The 22104-nt window shown below is 42.3% G+C and overlaps 1 protein-coding gene across 1 annotated transcript in view; it reads right to left on the reverse strand.

Moving 5' to 3' along the window:
• The window catches only part of LOC127938904 (receptor-type tyrosine-protein phosphatase S), a 76008-nt gene that overhangs the window by 26049 nt on the left and 27855 nt on the right, over positions 1–22104 (reverse strand). Inside the window, exons 6-9 of the mRNA XM_052535821.1 lie at positions 21944–22104; positions 9743–9865; positions 3049–3318; positions 1867–2448 (exon numbers count right to left, since the gene is read on the reverse strand). The exon at positions 21944–22104 is cut by the window's right edge and continues 28 nt beyond it. Coding sequence (XP_052391781.1) covers positions 1867–2448; positions 3049–3318; positions 9743–9865; positions 21944–22104 — 1136 coding nt within the window. The remainder of the gene's footprint in view (positions 1–1866; positions 2449–3048; positions 3319–9742; positions 9866–21943) is intronic.

The following is a 22104-nucleotide window of genomic DNA, read 5'->3' on the forward strand; positions in this document are numbered from 1 at the left end:
TATTGGACAACTAGACGGATGTACTGTTACTTCCTCTACAGTCAAAAATCTGGGTGTTATATTAGACAGCAACTTGTCTTTTGAAAATCATTATTTTCAATGTTACAAAAACTGCATTCTTCCATCTTAGAAACATTGGCAAGCTACGAAACATGTTATCTGTTTCTGATGCAGAAAAGCTAGTTCATGCATTCATGACCTCTAGACTGGACTATTGTAATGCACTTCTAGGTGGTTGTCCTGCTTCTTCAATAAACAAGCTACAGGTCGTCCAAAATACGGCGGCTAGAGTCCTTACCAGCTCAAGAAAATATGATCATATTACCCCAATTTTACAATCTCTGCACTGGCTACCTATTAAGTTATCATTTTATCATTACTTGCCTATAAGGCTCTAAATGGTTTAGCTCCTGTGTACCTAACTAGCCTTCTACCACGCTACAACCCATCACGCACCCTAAGGTCACAAAACACTGGACTTTTGGTCGTTCCTAGGATAGCAAAGTCCACTAAAGGAGGTAGAGCCTTCTCACATTTGGCTCCCAAACTCTGGAATAGCCTTCCTGATAATGTTCGGGGTTCAGACACACTCTCTCTGTTTAAATCTAGATTAAAAACACATCTCTTCGGCCAAGCATTCAAATAATGCATCTCATAATTTTGGACTGCAGTTATATCTGACCAAATGCACATCTTATTCATTAGCTTGGGTTAAACTAATTAATTATACTTTGTTGGATCAGCAGCTATGCTAATGATGTCTCTATGTGTTTCTCTGTTTCTGCTGGGATCTTCATCCCGTGGTAACTAGGATTTCCACAAGCTCCAGTCTGGATCCAGAACACCTGAGAAGAGATGATGCTGACCCTCAGAGGACCTCAGATGATGCTGACCCTGAATCAACAACAGAACTAACAAATATTGCTACAAGTGTGACTGCATCATATAATAATTGCTGTTAATAGTGTTCATCATCTGTTTGATTATGTCTTTAATTGATTTTTCCGTATACTTCTGCCATATACACATGAACTGACAGTCATCACTGATAAGCTATATACTACTAAATATTGTGAAAACTGAATTTTCTGCAAAGTTGCTTTGCAATGATTTTTATCATAAAAAGCGCTATACAAATAAACTTGAATTGAATTGAATTGAACTCAGTCATGGTACTGAAGGTGGGAGAGCACTGTACATACACTCCCCCCACCTACAATCCCTGCTGGCACGAAACTCAAACCCGCAACTTTTGGGTTACTAGTTCGACTCAACTTCCCCCTGTACGTGTGTGTGTGTGTGACAAGGCTTTCTATATTTACGTGCGGCTTTGATTGATGCGTGCACATACACACATCGTGCACAGAGATCTGAGATCGTGCTGTGCAAAAATAACATTCAGAAGCTCATAAACTTGTCAGCATTGCCATGTGATTTTATTAATCAATACTGAATCATTACATTATATTTCTCAGCCAGGAGGGGGGTAAAATTACTGTTTTTTAAGTAACTAAACTCAGCTTCATTGTTTGTAGAGAGAGACACAGACGCAGACTATTTACACATTCTCTCTCTCTCTCTCTCTCTCTCTCTCTCTCTCTCTCTGTCAACATTTTTTGAGTAGTTTGCATCACTGGATACAACTGTCAGTCATTTAACATTTCTATCCTAAACCGTATCAATAAAAGTTTACTAATATTAAATGATTTGCAGTTTCATCTTACCTCGGTCTCTTTAACGTTAAACTGATGCTTCGCACTCTGCTTCTGTGAACAGTAAACCCTTGTGACTCTCCTTTGAGGTCCAGTGAAACCAATAACAAACCAGTTCACCATGCAGATTCAGCTCATGTTCCCTACAACTCACCTCCAGGTCTCACTTTGATGTGGACGGGGTCAGAGAAGGGTCCATCTCCCACAGAGGTGAACGCCAGCACACGGATGGTGTACGTCTCGGATGGCACAAGGCTGTGGATGGTCGTTATCATGCTGTCCTGAACGTTGTGGATCTGCCAGTGGCTCATTGGCTGCGAAGGATCCATGGTGTAATAAACTCGATAACCTTTGATCAAACCATTGGGCTCCTCCGGTTCGTCCCAGCGCACCATCACTGCGTTCTGTGATAGGATGCGTGCCTGGATGTTGCGCGGTGGGCTGGCGGGCGCTTGCTCTCCGGTCCGAGCCTCCACTCTGTTGCTGGGCGGCCCCTGACCGATGGTGTTGACCGCGGACACACGGATCTCGTACTCGGTGTTGGGGTACAGGCCGCCGATGCTGTAGCGGGTCGTGGTGATGGAGTCCACCGTCTCGTACTTGCTGTCTGGGGATTTGGCACGGTACTGGATGATGTAATAGGACACAGGGTCGGGGTTACCAGAGTCCCAGGTGATGGTGACGCTGGTGGGGGTCGTCTCCGTGACGATGGGGGTACCAGGAGCTCTGGGTAAAGCTGCAAAGAGAGCAGAAAACTGCACTGCTCAAAGGCTGATCTTCCTCAGGAGATTCACAGTTTGAGATACTGTTGAGAGCTTTTCTGAACCCTATGTGAGAAATTAGGGGTCTAAAAAGCAGGAGATATCTCCCTCTCAGGGATGTCTAGGTAAAATAAATAAGATATCATGAGATAAAAAAAGGGCTGCTTACAGAATGTCTGGAAACTCATGATGTTTTTTCCATTTACTTTTGGGGAAGATCTGCCCACTTTGTGTCCACACACACATCGAGAACCTTTTCTTACTTCATTAGACTGGATAAAATTAAATATTCTTTCCAACGACCCAACAAGCTCTAAAATACATACAGATTCTGCTGATTAACCCTTTCTACAAACAGCACAGAATACTTTACTTTCACATCACCTTCTGGAAAACATGATGCATGAATTTAGTTTGTACTTCATACACTTACTGTATAGTTTATCTATGTTTGCACATTTTAGTCCTTTACTGTCATGTACTAAACTGATTATTACTCCCATTGCTTGTTTTTTCTCCTGCTCATTATGCAGAAGAAATGTCATTATTACTCATTAAGAATGACCTTTCCTTACACTTAACAATGACTTGCGCCACGGACTCGATGATTCCCAGGCTGCTCATGGCGACGCAGGTGTAGTTGGCCGACTCGCGCACACCGTTCAGCTCCAGAACGTTTCGTCCCACGGGCATCTCATCCTCCGGTGTCAGGTCCTCCGAATTCAGCATCCACTTGACGTAGGGCATGGGAGAGCCGACCGCGACGCAGGTGATGTTCACGCTCCCGCCCGGCATGATCTCGTGGCTCATGGGAGGGATGGTGAAGCGAGGGGGAACGCGCCGAACTGGACACAAACACAAGGAAACAGAGGAGAACCAGGTAACAATGACAGAAAATGGACGTTCTGGTGAAAGCTTCATATTCAAGCTGGCAATGCATCATTACAGCTTAAAGGACAAGTTGCTAAATATAAGCGCTGACTAGCAGATGGAACAGAATAATAATGTGTAAGGAGCTGGAGAATCTGAATTAGAGCTAAAGGTCAAAGCTGTGTTTTCATACAAACTGACTAACGCAACATTTCTACAGGCGCATCTCTCAACCGTCCTTGTTAAGTTCACAGAAATGTCTGTGAGGATGAAAAACACTAGTGAGAGAGGAGTGTTAAACGCAGACACTTCCGCCGAGGCTTCTCTGTTCTCATTCTGAGCTCAGCTGGGAGGCAGAGAAACTGTAATGATGCATATTTATTAAAACCCGCTCTGTCTGAATGAGCTTTATTTCGGCCCGAGCTCCCTCCCTTTCCCATAAGCCTTTAGAAACCTAAATGAGATGCTGCTGCCCTCAGGGACGATGGAGTCGACCCAATGAAGCCGTGTGATCAATCGCTGCAGATATCGACTCTATAGACCCGTGCTGGGAAAGCAGGTGTTTGATTGGGGCAGGTTTCATTGCCCAGAAAATCAAAGGGGAAGAGGAGGTGATTGAGAGCTGCATGCCTGAACACACCGCAGCAGCATGACGCCATAAACATCGCTTCCAGGGAGATCTCAGGAGCACTACAGCTAACACACCGAGTGTATGTTCAGCGCACGGAAACATCTAAACCTACTGGTCAATATCTTAACTAGCGGCTGACGCTCAATCCAGTCCAGTGCTTCTCAAACGGTTTTGCTACATGGACACAGATCTCTGTTAAAAGTTTACTTTTCTTAACATTATAGTGCTAGGTCAATTTAATTATTTGCATTCAACTTTGTTTTTCTCTGCTGATGTGTGTGTGTGTGTGTCTGTGTGTGTGTGTGTGTGTGTGTGTGTCTGTGTGTGTGTGTGTGTGTGTGTGTGTGTGTGTGTGAACCTGCCACTTTATTCTAACACAAATCAGATTCTTCTGCAGCTGAAAGTGATGCTCCGCAGGGAAATACTGCATTTACTCCTGGAAGATCTACATCTGACTGTGGAAATTAACAAATAGATAAAAAAGACACAGAAGCAAATGTGAGAAACGATGGAAGTTATGCTAATGCACTAAGTTAATGTGAAGCACTGCCAACCCCGCATTCAGAAACAGAGATGAAATGCATGAGAGAGAGAATGTGTGTGAGAGAGACGAGGAACGATAAAAGCAAGAGAAAGCAAGGAAGGATGCGCTAAGAACTACAGCTCGCTGAATACTTAGCTGCGGTGTGAAATCAGCAGGTCATCATCAGATTAAAAACATACAGTGAATCAAAAACCGTGAAGCTCGAGTACACAGACAGAAAGAGAGAGAGAGAGAGAGAGAGAGACAGAGAGAGAGAGAAAGGATGAGCCAGACAGAAAAAAGTAGCAGGGCAATAGGAAACACTCAGAAACCGGAGACGCTGAAGTTTCAAACGATCGCTGCAGTGAACGAGATGTGTGCGGGCGGATGCTTGCCACTGTGACACTGTGTGGTTGCTAGGGTGGTTATATGTAGAATCTGTTGCTAGGATCTTCTGGGTGGTTGCTAAGGGTGTTAAAGAATCATTTATCTCTGGAGCACTTACTTAAAGACACTGTTCACCCAAAAATGTTCAAGCTGTCATAAAGATATTATTCAGAGGAATGTCTTTTTATTTTATTTTTATTTTTATTTTTTTATTTTGTATTGCTCCATTGAAGAAAGAGAAGCCTCGTTCAGACTGTCAGCCCAAATCCAACTGAAATCCAAAACATTTCAATCTTAAAAATAAAACAAAAGAGCTCTTAGGGACACACAAATCAGATCTGAACAGTTGCAAAACACACTGTGGACAGTCAGTCATATAGATCGGATTCCAATCGGACTTGACCAAAAATGGGATTTGGGCTGACAGTCTGAATAAGTCAAACATGTTTGGAATGATGTAGTTTAGGACAGAAGAATCATTTCTGGGTAAACTATCCCTTTAACAAAGAGCACGGGGTGAATCTCATTATTCTCTGTGCTTTGCATGAGACTCATTAAACAAGAAAAATGTGAGTTACATTTAAAAACAACAATGAAATAATGATTAAGAAGCCCAGCAGTTAATCAGGAGCTCATTTGCTGTAGCTGTAATGTTGACTGATTCATTGAGCCGTTTCATTCGCATCAATAGAAGCGCAGAGAAACATAAGCCACGTTAAGATGCGGTTCTTGTTTCTTCTGCTTTAGAGATGACTGAACGTCTGAGCAAAGCTTTCTGCGATGCTGAGGCTTATGGGGATTCACCACACAGGATCAAGTTCTGAAATCTACAACTTCAACAAAGAGGGAAAATCCACCTGAATAAAGCTACAACTGCATCGGCTAGTGATTTAGAGCTAAACGCATTAAATTCAAACCAATCTCTGCCAAAGATGAAACAATCAGATTCCTGTAGCACATGACAATAAAATTTGCAATTGTACAAGTGAATTGAATTGCAGGTGAGCATTGACCAAAGGACACCCAGAATTGGACACAGTCAAGTTTAAGATGAAACATAATGGTTAGGTCTACACAGTCATTAGATGCAGTTAATCAAAGGCTGTTAATGCAGGTTAGTGCATGCATTCATGCAACCATAAGCAAGCAACACCAGTAACATGCAAAGTTTCAAATAAAAACACTCAGGATTCAGGTGCATCATGTACAGAAAGTGCTCAATGTGGATTTAATGGTAATATTATGATTTATCATGAGTTATCGATGATGGAAATAAATGGCTAGTCTCTGGTTGTGACTAAACCAGTCTGTTCTGCCTAACAGGGTGTATATCTGAATATCTAAATTTAAATGACCTAGGTACGAGCATCTATTGTAAAAAAATAAAAAAATAAATCACTTTGCAGCTCTTAAAAGCTTGGGCTTCCAGCGAGACGGGAACAATAACCTTGGGTGGTAAGAGCACATTTGATCTATGCAACAATGGGGACTGCTGAATTGGATTTCCCATTGTTAGACGAGCCCATTACAAGGAATTATCTCAAACGCAATCGTTCCTCTCACTGAAAGAAGCAGCAGAGCCACAGCATATTGACTTACAGTCCTAGCGAACAGATACGGCGCCACGTGAAACCATCGGAGGGTCTGAATGACATCACCCCATCATTGCTCACGTGTTGATTAAACACAAGGGACTTTATGGAGACGCTTCTGTTCTCATGACTTTGGTGCAGATTTAGTCTCTGAATCAAACTGGCACATCAGTGACACATAAGCACAGAAGATGTTTGGCTTGCTCTTTCTTCTCCTCCTCCAGAGGAGGCTGTCATGTGCAGCGAGGGCGAGACGTCACTCACGATCTTTCCGACACTTGATTTGCCTTTCAACAGTTTTCCAGGAGTAGAAACGGTTCAAGCGCTTCATCATGCTGACAGAATGAAAATAGGCCACTCTCTGATGACAAACAGACTTTTCCTAAAAAAATAAAAAATGCTAGAACATTCCATTAAAACAGACGACACTTCATGCAGCTCATGCGCGAGCAGCGAGAGAAAATGACAAAGACATTCCAAACGAAGACACATCAAACTACTGCAAAGCTTCTCTATGAGACTCTGACATCACGCTGAGCTTATGAAACTGATAAACCCTGGTGCGGATTGATGACGAGAGCACAAGTAATCTGGGATTATAATTCTGATTCAGCATGCTGTGAATGCCCGCTTTCAGGGTTGCTTGAACATTCAAAGTTTACAGTTGCCGAAAATATGACTTTTGGACTTTCTGTTATTAAAAATACAAAAGCAAGCCCAGCTCAGGTGAGAAAAAGTAAAACAAAAGTAATTTAATGTACTATCCATAAAAAAAGTAACTAAGTTAGTAACTTTGCTTAAGAAGCAAGGCTTGGATAATAGCTGTTTTAACAATTTTTGCCCTGTCTCAGTGTTATCATTTTTGTCAGAGTTCTTAGAAAAAGTTGTGCAATTACAGTTGAACACATTTTTAAATACAGCTAATTTATTAGAACATTTCAATCTGGTTTCACTGGTTATCACAGTACGGAGTCTGCTTTGATTATAGTGTTCAATGATAACTCAAAGACAGGTCTTTTTCTGTAGTGCTAGGCAAGTTTTCCTCATCATCTGCCCCAATTATTAGTGGAGTACCTCAGGGCACTATTCTGAGACCGCTTCTTTTTTATTTTTATATGCTCCCTCTGGGGGATGTTATCCGGAAACAAAATGCATTACATGGAGTAATGCAATATTGTAATGCAGTACGTTTTAAAGGTGAGTTTCCCCAACACTGTACACAACTGATATCAGTCATAACTGAGCTGTTGCACTAGCCAAAATGAGATATTAGAAAGAATAACTGAAAAATACAGTCCTGATCCATATATGATGTTTATGCACAAAAATAATATACTTGTTTTTTATACCACCGTATCAACAGGTGCCCAAAAATTATCTGTTCACTTCATTCAAGTTTATGAATGTCTGAATGTGTGTGTATTTGAATCAGTCTTCGTGTCAAATGTTTGGCTTGCGCATCTTCACAATAAAAGGCATGTTTATCAATCTAATGCAAAGTTCAGACATTTCTAAGTGTGAGTGAAGTGAACACACACATCTGCTGTGATTGAGACTCGTCTGCAGTCACTGTCAATCTCTGACCAGACGATGTTTGACGGACAGCTTGGCACAGATGATATTGAAGAGACGTCAACCAATTCAGCGCTACGAAAAAGTGATGTTTTGGAGCAATCTATTAACTGATTGTCTGTAGAAAGAACATCCATCACTGGAGCAAGAGCCACACACACAGACACATGCACAGGAGCACTAGCACAGACACGAGCACAGACAGACAGACAGACAGACAGATGCACAATCACAGCGGTGAAATGCGTCAGGGGCAGCACAGAGCACATGACTACACAGCAGCCAATCACAACGCTGCGCTGTTCAGGCATGCGACTGTTCTCATGCACACGCTCATAATTTCCAATTGCTGGGTTTCCATGGCAATGCGTGCAGAGAGACAGAGCGAGGGCCTTCAGAGCGGAAAGTTTGCAAACAAGATCCCACAATGCAACACACGAGACTGACACGACCCTCGTCTTCACAGTGCTTTGCATTTGACTTGGGTTCGCTACCATTGTCAGCACTGTTTACTGATTGACTGACATTTAGTTCTCTGAGTTTAAATTCCAAATAAAAGGAACGAGAGAAAATAAACAAAAAACACACCAACCTTCTCGCAGCTCTGAGGGTGTAAGAGGGATTGAGATGGAAAGCAGAGAAGAAAACCAGGGAAACACAGAGAGAGTAAAAAGGCCACTGCAACCATCTTCATCTGCCACAGTCTGACCTCATTCATTTACTCTAGCTTACGTTTAGCTCTTCAGTCTGCAGCTTTGTGTGGCAGTATTATTCATATACACTCCCAAATATCAAATATTGTGGCTTGGCCTTGCTCTACCCTGAGGAATTCACTTCATAAAGAAATAAACTGAAAATATCACAAGCAAACTGAGAAAACACAGACACAACACACTGTAAAGACCTTTATATTTTAGTTGTAAATCATTTAGTTAAGTGAAATTTGTTTCTATTAGTAATTTAAACACATACAAACAGACAAACAACTGAAAAAAAGACAAAAAACAATTAACAAGCACACAAACGTTTGCAATATTAGTAAAGGCATCATGCAGCACTTGATAACATTAATATCTGATTGTCTATTGATTGAGCGCATTATTCGGACCAAATATTTTGAGTGTCATCATTGACAGCGGGCTGTTTCTTTCCCGCTCATTTCTCATCGTTCCTCATTTACCTTCGTTTATTCTCTATTAAAGCCCTGGGCGGATCTTTCCGGACCAGCAGGCCGTGAGAGCTTCAGCCCAACAGCAAATATCACTAATTGAGTTTACAGAAACAATTACATGCCTGTAAACCCAATTCATTTCAAATCAATTAGCTTTTTTAATGCTTCGATTAGCCAAGAATTTTGAATTAACCCCGCTGGGAAGCACTAAAGTTAATAAAGATGGGTGTTTCTTCCGTCGAGTTCAAATTGTTCACCAGCAGAATTCATTTCTGCTTGACAAAAGGTAATAAAAACAGAAATTTGTTCTGCTTGAGACACTAAATGTCCCTCAAAGCTTAGCTTGTACTGTGTAAGATCAAACACAATGAAGCGCAGATGCGGCAGATGCACAATAACTATGCAGCGCACTACGTATACGTGTATAAGGTTGTTCAGAAGTGCTGCAGAGGCTGCTGGGTAAATTAAAGAAGCGGTCTTCACTGACATGTGAATGAAAGTGTATTACCTACGGAGTACCTACTGTGTTCCATACCTCTCACGTATAAGTTAGCAGGGGACGAGTAGCGCACGCCCTGAGAGTTAGACGCCACGCACTCGTACTTCCCCTGATCGGTCTCCTCACTGCGCTCGATCTGCAGCGCACCTGCACAGAGAGAGAGAGAGAGAGAGAGAGAGAGGGAGAGAGTGAGTGAGTGAGCCAGGCAGAGAGAGAGAAAGACACAGAGAGAGAAAGAGAGCGAGAGAGAGAGAGAGAGAGGGAGAGAGACAGACCATGAGAGAGAGACAGACAGAGAGAGAGAGAGAAACAGAGAGAGAGAGAAAGAAAGAGACAGAGAGAGAGAGATAGAGAGAGGTGAGAGAGAGAGAGTTCGATTCTGAACAGACGCACTAGATATGAGCTCCTGTTAATTGATATAAAATACTGCTGTTAATTGAGGCAAAAGCTCAGAAAAAGCCTGTGTTTTAACACTTATGGAAATATAAGAGAGAAGGGAGTACAGAAAAAGTACAGAAACGGAGAAAACGGAGCAGTAACTTTTAATGGCTTCATTGGAGGAAGCGCAGCTGTGACTGACAGCAGTGAGAGCGATCAGAGCGACTACATCCAGAACAATCATCAGTACAGCAGCGAGACTACTGCCTTCATCAACACATTACAGTACGCTATTAAGAAGATTTATATATATAATAGAAATATATTATACATTATTTTTATTAACAACAAGTACCAGCATTATATAAATCTCAACTGTCAATAACGGACGCATTCAGCGGTTGCCATGGAGATTGTTTATCCTGCACACATTAAAGGAGATAAAAGAAAAGCCTTTAAACAGACAATGCTACATGAACATCCCGAATCTCTTTATGTTGATATGACCTCTCAAGAAAAGAAGACAAATCTGATCTTCTATACAGAGAGAAGCCTCATCTGGAAAAGTGTTATTAGTCAATATTTCCCCTTCACTAAGAAGAAGGGAATCTGTAAAGGATGTCAGATCTGCATTTTTGAATCAGCTGATCACTCCTCCCATTTCCAAACCATCAATCTGTACAACAGTGGAACGGTCTTAATTCAAGGAAATGAAGCTAGTCTCCAAGCTTTTGAGAAATCATTTCCCATTTTAAAGCAGATAATTGAAGAGGAAACAGAGGGATCTGAGGAGGAGAATGAAGTGCGTCCCTACTCTCCGGTCAGCACATCTCCAGCCCCATCTGATGAACTGATCCCTGAGCAGACCACACACACTCACACACACACACAGTTATCTCCAGTGTCTTCCCCAGAAGATGGCTCTGCTAGAGATAGAGGTGTCAGAATTAAAGCAGCTCATCCTGAGCCGTCCAGATGAATTCACCATCAATAATCTCAAGGCTGAAATTAAGGAGTTACACAACATCAACATGAATCTAGAGGGCCAAATGTCAAAAATGAAAGACGACTTAATACAGAGAGAAAGAAAATTTGAGAAAAACATCCATGAGTTAAAAGAAAAGCTGAAAGAACAGACTGCAATGTGTTTAGAGCTTAAAAACAAGGACAGAGAATCTCCCAACAAGAGCTGCTCTGAGAGTAACCTGCGGCTCCATCATGAAGAGACGTCACACAGATCTGGACCTGCAGATTCACACACACCACCAGCGTCACACAGTTCTGCACCTGCAGATTCAGTGAAGGAGCGCGCTCACACACCACCAGCGTCACACAGATCTGGACCTGCAGATTCTCACACACCACCAGCGTCACACAGGACACCAGCGACTCAAGCCTCAGTGCTTCTTCTGATGGACTCCACTGGAAAGAACATTGAACCCAAGAAACTCTTCCCCAGACAGAGAGTCCTAGCGCTCCACTGCAGAAACACAGAACGCGTTCATGAACTGCTCACTCATGATGATCTCGGCAGCCCGCAGTGTGTTATCATTCACACAGGTACAAATGACCTCCATCAGTTAAATGAAGGTACAGCTAAGGCAATACATGAGATGGCAGAGAAAGCCTCACAGACATTCCCTGCTTCACATGTACTGATCTCCACCTTGCTCCCGCGGCTCGACGTCCCTCCCTCTGTGATCGATCAGATCAACCAAGAGATCCGTTACTCCTGCTCCAGTCTGCCCAACGTGCACTTAGTCCATCACAGCTCTGTAAGACCATGGCACCTGTATGACGGGCTCCACCTCAATCAGGATGGAGTCAGGATTTTTGCCAAAGCTATCAAAGATGTTGCTCTTGGACGCTTTCCAACAACCGACTACAGAGGAGCTAAAAGAAACATGAGAATGCAGCCGTCCGAGGTATCTGGACCTTCATCTCACTCAAGACCACCACGAGACTTTCACAGACATCCCAGGACTTCAGGATGGTCTCACAGACAGCAGGAGAGTCAGCTCTACACTGAAGGCCGACCCCAGCGCCGGACACCCAGCTATGCCCAGGTACTGTCCCAGCAGACGCCCCCATCATCCGCTCAGGAACTGCTCTCCATTAGTGAGGTGGGAGAAATTAAACGACTGCTAACCCTTCTCTGCAACAAAATGCTCAACTGAACTCAACTGAATTGTTATAATTGTGATTATTTTTATTATCAATTGTAGTTATTTTTACTTTATTATTATTATTGTTATTTTTTTAGTCATTATTCACAATGATTTATTTTAAACAGTTTTGACTACCTTTTTACTTCCTCTACTATTACTGTTACTTAGTTATTTTATTTATTTTATTTTTGTATGTATTTAATTTTATTTTTATTTATGAAAGGTTTTGGTTTTGGTTTTGCCCCCAGTTAAACAGCAGTATTGCTTAATCGTTGATCATATCAAAATGTTAAATATTAGCTTTTGGAATATTCAGGGTTTGTGCTCGAAAACATTTGGATTAAAGAGCACAAACACAGAATTTGTAAATAGCATCACAAATGTTGACATCCTAATTCTAACAGAAACATGGTGTAGATCAGATGTGTCCACTCAGTGTCCTTCACGTTACTCTGAAATCATAGTGCCCTCATGGAAACTCAGCTCAGTACACCGTGGTAGAGATTCTGGAGGTTTAGTCGTATGGATCAAAAATGACCTCCTCCCTTTTACATCACCAGTCCAGCAAGGCAAAAATCACATCTGGTTAAAATTGGATAAAAGCTTTGGAATTCTAGATAAAGACCTTTATATCTGTGGAATTTATATTCCTCCATCAGATTCCCCATACTATGACGATGAAGTATTCCACACTTTACAAGAAGAAATTAATCACTACCAAATTCTTGGGAAAATTTTATTATGTGGAGATTTAAATGCTCGAACTGGTTCAGAACTAGACCATATTGATAATTCAGGAGATAAACATCTGTTCACACATATACCCCAAGATCTCTTTAGTACCCTACCGAGAAGAAATAGCCAGGATACAGGAGTCAATAGACACGGGAAAGAGCTAGTCCACCTCTGTCAGACTTCAGCTCTTTATATCCTCAACGGTAGAATCAGCGGAGATTCCTGTGGACAGTTCACATATAGCTCAGATCTCGGGAACAGTGTTGTAGATTATGCTATATCAAATATAGGACCTTCCCATTTCAGTGCATTTACCGTCAAAGCTCAGTCGCCCCTGTCTGATCACAGCCAGATCAATCTCTTCATTAAAGGGGAAGACAACAAATCACGGGGAATTCAGAAAAAGCCAATTCATCTACATAAACTCAAAGCACCATATAGATGGACTCAAAGTGCTGCTGAAACATATATTAAAGCATTGAAGTCAAACGAAACTCTCAGTTCCATTACACTATTTAACAATTCAACATATGATAATAATTGGAAAGGAATACATTTAGCAATTAAACATATTAATGACATTTTTGAAAATATAGCAAAAAAGGCTAATTTAAATGAAACAACCACATATAAACACAAAAATAGAGCTAAACAAAAACCTTCTGAAAAGTGGTTTGACCATGAATGTAAAACAATAAGACAAGAGCTACGATTCATTTCAAATCAAAAACACAAAGATCCGGTCAACTTAGAGTTACGCTCTAAACACTCTCAACTCCTGAAACAATACAAAAACACAGTGAGACAGAAGAAACTGGACTATTATAACAACACACTTCAAAAGATGGAAAACTCAATTGATCAGGGTCAGTTCTGGAGCATGTGGAACAGTCTGAACAAGACAAAACCACAAGAGTTAGCCATACAAGATGGTCAGATCTGGAAGGATCACTTTGAGAAGCTCTATACACCTCAAACTGACCCTCTGAATAACCCCAACCAATTAAATGTCCTCCAAAAGTTGAATGCTCTTGAATCATGCATCAAAAACAACCAAAATCCACTAGATTATCCAATAACCCAACAAGAACTTAGTGAAAAACTGAAATCCCTCAAATGTCAGAAATCCTGTGGCCCTGACAACATAAAGAATGAGATGCTTAAAAACAGCTCCCCTGAACTGCAAACTGCATTACTCAAACTTTTTAATTTGATTTTGAGTTCAGGTGTTTTTCCTGAGGTCTGGAACACAGGATTCATCTCTCCCATCTTTAAAAGTGGAGACAAAACCGATCCTAATAACTACAGAGGGATCTGTGTAACCAGTAATTTAGGAAAAGTGTTTTGCTCTATAGTCAACTCTCGGATTTCATCTTTCTTAAAGCAACACAATGTCATCAGCAAATCTCAGATCGGCTTCCTCCCTAAACACCGAACCACTGACCATATTCACACACTACACACGCTCATAAATGAACATGTACACCAGAAGAAAGAGGGGAAAATATTTGCATGCTTTATAGATTTTAAGAAGGCTTTTGACTCTATCTGGCATAATGGACTATTTTATAAAATCATTCAAAGTGGCATAGGGGGTAAAATATATGACTTAATTAAAAACATGTATAACCAAAATAAATGTGCAGTAAAAATTGGCCAGCAAAGGACAGAGTATTTTCCTCAACAGCGAGGAGTGAGACAGGGCTGCTGTCTCAGCCCGACCTTATTTAACATCTATATCAATGAACTGGCAGATCTACTGGACCAGTCCAACAGTCCAGGACTACAATTACACGACACAGAGGTCAGATATCTACTGTATGCAGACGACTTACTAATTCTGTCTAAAACACCAGAAGGTCTCCAGAACAACCTCGACATTTTAACTAAATACTGCCAGGATTGGGCCTTAGACATCAACATCCCCAAAACTAAGATTATGATATTTCAGAAAAAGCCCAGAAATCTAGAACATAAACATCTATTCACATTAAACAACACCACACTTCAACATACTTTACAATATACTTATCTTGGTCTGGTTTTAACTCCCACTGGAAATTTCAAATTGGCAATTAAAACATTACTTATAAAAGCCCGCAGGGCACTACACGCTATACGAATGAAATTATTTAAAATAAACATCCCCATCAGAATCTGGACAAAGATCTTTGATAGTGTGATTCTGCCCATCGCCCTGTATGGAAGCGAGATCTGGGGTCCAGCGAGTAAAGACTGGAACAAACACCCTTTAGAAGCTCTGCATGTGGAGTTCTGCAGAAGCATCCTTCACGTGCACAGAAACACTCCTAATAACGCCTGCAGAGCCGAGTTAGGCCGTCTTCCCCTAAACTTCATCATTAAAAAAAGAGTTTTAAAGTTCTGGATCCACTTAAACTCTAGTTCAGAAGATTCTCTTCATTATAAAGCATTAAAAACACAAAAAAAGAATGCTCAAAAAAGTAATCTTTGTGCAATGGTGTCAGAGCTGACTAAAAAAGCACTCGATATCACCAATCCTGAAAAACATAGAAGAATCAAAGAGATTATGAATGAAGAGAAGGAGACATACATACAGTATTGGAAAGAACAAACCAAAGAGCAAAGTCGCCTCCAGTGTTATCTGAAACTCAACAGAGAGTACAGTATGCTCTCAGTCAGGAATATAACACACAGACAGTTACTGACCAAGTACAGACTGAGTGACCACCAGCTGGCCATAGAGAGAGGACGACACAGAAAGAGCTGGTTACCTAGAGAAGAGCGAGTGTGTGCCGAGTGTAGATCAGGATCAGTCGAGACGGAGGAGCACTTCCTCCTCCACTGTGATAAATACAAATCTCTGAGAGACTCACTGTACAGTCAAATACAGCACAACACTCCTGAGCTCCAGTCACTCAGTGAACATGACAAATTAAAAATATTACTTGGTGAAGGACCTGCTTCCTCTGTGGTAGCACATTATATTTACAAATGCCACAAACTAAGAGGTAAAGAGTGAACACATCTACATTAGAAGTACCATCAATGTTTATGAAAATGTATATAGATTTATTTTGCATGTATTTTATTCTATTTTTTTTTTTTTTTTTTTTTTTTTTTTTTTTTCTTATGGATATATATGAATTTTTGTTTTGTTTGTTTCTATTCTGCTATGTACAATGCTTTGGCAATATGTACCTTTGTATGTCATGCCAATAAAGCAATATGAATTGAATTGAATTGAATTGAGATAGAGAGAGAGAGAAAGATAGACATACATGGGTCAGTCAGACAAACGTAAGACGGAGGAGAGGAGGAGAAAATGAGAAGTAAGGAAAAAAGGGGGAGAGAAAACAAAAGTCATTAATATTTACAATCACAACAAGTGTCATGATACTTTACAAACCTTCCTCATATGGGAGGCTGTTTGAGACAAAACCCATTGAAAAACTTGCAATTCACATTGAAAACGTCCCAAGGTTACGAATGTAACCCTAGTTCCTTGATGGAATGAGATGCTGCGTCGAACACTTTGGGGGAAAGCATTTGGCAAGACCGACTCTGAATATTGTGTGCAATCTGTCCAATGGAAGGGCGTGAAGTCACAGGGGGGTTGACGTAGCGACCAGGAAGCTATAAAGGCACGTGCCGCGCAGCTGGCTTCAGCTTTTGAGTAGGGAAGCAAGCGCTGGCAGGGTGCTGGGAGCATGGCGACACAGCATCTCATTCCTTCAAGGAACTAGGGTTACATTCGTAACCTTGGGACGTTACTCTTCAGGAACTCGAGCTGCGTCGAACGCTTTGGGGAACGATGTGCCCATGCTGCCAGACTTTCAAAACCTGGCCTAGTGTGTGTCCGAAGAGAACCGGTAAGGGGAGAGAAAACAGAAGAGCCAGGAGTGGCTCGCATATCTAGATCATAGAATCTGACAAATGTAGAAGGCGTGGACCATCCCGCAGCGTTGCAGATGTCCAAGAGGGACACACCTGCTAAGAAGGCCTTAGAGGACACCATACCCCGAGTAGAGTGAGCCTTGACTCCCAAAGCAGGGGGAAGACCAGAGGACTACAGATACGTTGATAGCCTCGACTATCCAACAACTTAGGGTCTGCTTAGAGGCAGGAAAATCCTTTTTAGGAGGACCGTAGCAAACAAGCAATTGGTCTGATTTTCTCCACATGGCAGCTCTGTATGTGTCCAGCGCTCGAACTGGACACATACAATTTAGCTTTTCCTGGTCTGGCTCCCGAAAGGGAGGAGGGAAGAAGGCCTGCAGTACTACAGGTTGTGGTGTGACAGAGGGAACTTTTAGGAACATAACCCGCTCGAGGGTATAAAAATGCTTTGGCCATACCAGGGGCAAAGTCTAAGTGGGTAGGGGCCACCGAGAGGGCCTGAAGATCTCCAACTCTCTTTTAGCCAATAACAAGGCAGTCTTAAGACTCGGATGTCTATCTGAGATATCATGTATTGGCTCAAATGGAGCTTTACAAAGAGCCTGTAAAACCACAACCAAGTCCCAGGGGGGGACACGGAACCGTACTGGAGGCCTCTGCCTTAACTTCAGCGCCCCCACGGAGGAAACGTGTAACTAGGGGGTGTCTACCCACTTATTGATCATTGAAAGGGACATGGTAAGCAGCAATGGCCACCACGTACATGTAAGGTGGAGTGAGTAAACCCCGCAGAGAGCCTATCTTGGAGAAACTCAAGAACTGTACCAACTGGGCAGTTAACTGGGTCAAGCTGGCAGCATCTGCACCATGAGGTGAAGAGCTTCCACCTCAGGGCGTACAGTTTCCTCGTAGAGGGAGCTCTGGATTGGAGGAGGGTCTCAATAACCTCGGTTGAGAGACCGGAAGCTATGAACTGTGCCCCCTCAGGGGCCACACCCACAACTTCCACAACTCCGGGGCGAGGGTGAATTATTTTGCCCTGCCCCTGAGAGAGTAGATCTGTCCTGATTGGAATCTCTGATGGAGAGCCGTCGAGGAGAGAGATCAGACCTGCGAACCAAACTCGGCCCGGCCAGAACAGGGCTACTAACAACAGAGGGACCCCATCCTGGCGTGCTCTTGCCAGAAAGGAATACAGATGAAACCTCGGGCAGGTCTGTACCATAGCGTCCAGTCCCAGAGGAGCTGGATGAACTAGAGAGAGCCAGAGGGGAAATTGCAATGTCTCCTGAGTCGCAAATAAGTCTACCTGGGCTTTGCCAAATATTTCCCATATCTGCTCCACCACCTCGGGGTGAAGCATCCATTCCCCAGGCCTCAGCCCCTGTTTCGACAGCATGTCTGCTCCCACATTCAATCTCCCAGGAATATATACTGCTCTTAACAAGAGGAGTTTGCCCTGGGACCACAGAAGGATCTGGTGTGCCAACTTGTACAAGGGGCGCGAACGCAGACCTCCCTGGAGATTGATATAAGAGACCAACGATGTGTTGTTGGTGCGTACCAACACATGGTGCCCTCTCAGGTCTAAGAGCAAATATTTTAATGCTTGATACACAGCTAGCATTTCTAGACAATTGATATTCCATGTCAGATGGCGACCGCTCCACAGACCGCGGGCAGGGTGGCCACTCATGACAGCACCCCACATGTATGCGCAAGTGATCACTGTATGCGCATGTGTTTCACATGTATGTGCAAGTGTATCACATGTATATGCGCAAGTGTTTCAAAGTGTATCGCAAGTTTTCAGTGGGTTTCATCTCAAACGGCCTCCCATACCCACATGTTTAACATGCTCAATAGCTTCATATTCTACACACGACACAAACACACAACTTTTGACAGTCATTTGTTTATTTATATATAGCGCTTTATACAATGGAATGCAATAATTAGTTACAGTTATAATACAGTTAAGTTCCCATTTATGTTTACCATAGGAAAATATATTTGTATTGAAAACTTAAATAAATAAAAAGACAGACATACTTGGAGATGTGAGATTATTTATTGATAGTTTAAGCCATCAGCCTGCAACATTTAGCCTAATAATTATAATCCTGTTTCACAGCAGGCTTCACAGTGAAAAACTACATTACCCATGATGCTGTGCAGAACATTCCACCAATCAGAGTCTTGCCAAGAGAGCTTGCAGGGAAGCGTTGTGAATTATGTAATTGAGTCTCACTTGTCAAATTACTTAAGGATTATAGACTTGTATCTTTATCATTTTGTCCAGTTATCAAATACCTTTTCTGCTTCAAATCAAAGTTTCTAATGTTGTGATTCACCTTGTAACTTGTTGGTTTGTTTATAACGCATAAATGTTTTTTTTTTTTAATCCCTCTGGGAAAATGAATGGAAAAATACTTCTGGAACCAAGGCCACTGAAGAAGTAGACCATAGCCCTCGATACTGACTGTCTCAAAACCGCTTCACAGTAATGAACAGGAATTTTACAGTTAATTTTATAAAATGAATTCTATGTCTGCTTCACATGAAGTCACCACAGAGGAACTCCAATGATGTCACCTTCAGTCTCAGCACACGACTGATGAGAGAACGGGCGAAATGGTAATGGAAATAATTGTGCTCAGAGACTCCAGGACATCACAAATGCAGCCAATCAGAGAGAAGAGAGAGACTGAGCTGTGAAATATACCAACACATGCAGACACGATCAGAAGATGGAGGCCGGTGTCTCTGTGCGGCTGAGACTGACTCAGCGTTCTGAGCGATTCACTCGCGGGTTTGTCATGTGCTCAGGATTCACTGACGGCCCTTAAACACAGTGTGTGTGAAAGACACGGTGACCTTCAGCCTGACACACACACACACACACACACACGCACACACACACACTCACGCACACACACACACTTTGAATCTCAGTCGAATCTTCACGTGTTTATCTTTCTCTCTGTTCGATGGATTTCTGCTGCTGCAAACAGAAGCTGAATATAATCAGAGCAGGAGAACGAGGGAGAAACGACAGAAGAGCACACACAGAGCAGACACCACAGAAGCACCGCACAGCATCATGGGAACTCGGAGCCAGGGACAAACAGAGATCAGGGCAGAGGGAGACGAGGTGAGCGGATGAAACATGACGTTTCATTCATGCTTTTAACTAGCCATCGATCAATGATGATACAGATCTACAGGAGAAGCACACGCCGCTCTCTAATCAAAGTCCCTTTCGAGGAAAGTCTGTTCACTCTGCCCCATAAAAATGGTCAAAATACTGTTAAAAAGCTTATTTTTCATGAACACATTCAGTGCCCAAAATGAAGGCTTTTTCAAACCTGCTGTGTTAAACTAAAATACAGACGCAGTCTAATGATGAAGCTGTTTCTCCTTTATATCAGAGCTATTCAGAAACACATGAGAGTCAGTGAAACCAACAAGAGAGTTCTGGATCAATAACTTCATCCCAGATGAACATCTGATGCTGTTATTAGACACAGGTGAGTTTGGGTTTGATTTGAATCAGTGCATCAGATTATTCAATCCCATGAAACTACAGATCACTTTGAAACACCCTAACAGATATCATTTAAAACTGGCATTACTTTCTTTCTTCTGCAGATCACAAAAGAAGATATTTTGAAGCATGTTGTAACCAAACAGTTTTGGTTCCCATTGAGTTCCATTATATAGACAAAAAATTGGGTGGAAGTCAATGAATGCTTCAAAAATCTTCTTTTGTGATCTGCAGAAGAAAGAAAGTCTTTGTAACTGGTTTATTACGACATGAGGATGAGTTAAAGATTATTAACTGAACTACTACAGAATGTACAACCAAACTGATTCTGCAGACCAGCAAATGAAATGCTATTTCGGATTAATTCTGAACTGTTTCTGGAGTCTGCACTAAAACAGGTGCCGGTGTGTTTCGCTGTGGAGCGTCTCGAGCGGATCGGAGCTCGGCTTCACCGGTCAATAGGGAACAGGTGCAGGGATCGAGATCAGGTTCGTTAGGAGGGTCGGGGGGGTTTACCGGGGGATGACATGAGCGGGGCACTGAACATATGATCAAACCGTGGGAGTAAAGGAGGAGCTTGGTTGGTCTAGAAAAAAATCAAGATACTCACCAAAGACTCCTGAGAAAAACACACCGAACACACAACGAGAAAAAAAACACACAACGAAAGCTTTGAGTGACAGCGGCGCAAACACACTTCATCACAACACTCACACAGCAGACCGATTATATATTAGTACTATATAATCTTATAGATCATATACATTAATCATACGATTAGATTTATGTATATGTATAAGCGAGGGGTAATGTACAGTCAGCACACAAACCCTGTACATGTTCCTGCTTATTCCACCACTACTTACCAAATAAATCAAAACACTGATCGAAGCATAAATGATTTTATCGAGTGAGTGTGAAGTGATACGAGAGACGAGAAACTAGCACAGCGATGAAGGAAATCAACAAACGCCATTATTTATATATCTGATCAATCACAGCTCCAGAGCGATGCATCGTTAACAGATGAATATATTAAACACGCTTAATGGTTAATCAGAAACACACAGGGTGAATTCAGCCATTAAGTGTATGTTCTTCAATTAGTCTAAAAATCAGCGTTAGATTCATGCTAAACTAGTACAAGATTAATCATAGTTTAAAAGCAACACCAACTGTAAATCTTCTCCCATATTCATCCTGAGCTGATTTACAGTACACACATTTCTGTCATGTGATTTACAGTCATCCAATCAAACTCTCCGAGCTCCCGGCTGTGTTTAAAATCTCAAAGTAAGTGGTCATTTCAGAAATGACGGCCTGTCCAAACACCGGCTCTCTTCAGCAGCTGCTGTACTCGAGAGGAGACCTCTGTCTGCGTTAGCTGCTAATCTCACAATCACTGCCTTCATTCAGTCGACGCTGAAGAGTCCCGGCCTCATCATCAGAGCGCATCTGAAACCCTTCATACGAGAGGCTTCTCATGAGAAGAGAGAGTCTCTGAAGTATCTGTCGTACCTGATCGCAGCTGCTTGATCCGGCCCTGGCTGAGCGCCGGCTCCACGGGCAGGAAGTCCTTGAACCAGGAGATCTCGGGATCGGGAATCCCGCTGGCGGCGCACAGCATGGTCGCGGTCCGGGTTCGCTCCACCACCTTCAGCTGCGGACCCATGTCGATG

This window comes from Carassius gibelio, chromosome A2 (assembly GCF_023724105.1).
Source record: "Carassius gibelio isolate Cgi1373 ecotype wild population from Czech Republic chromosome A2, carGib1.2-hapl.c, whole genome shotgun sequence".
Lineage (NCBI taxonomy): Eukaryota > Metazoa > Chordata > Actinopteri > Cypriniformes > Cyprinidae > Carassius > Carassius gibelio.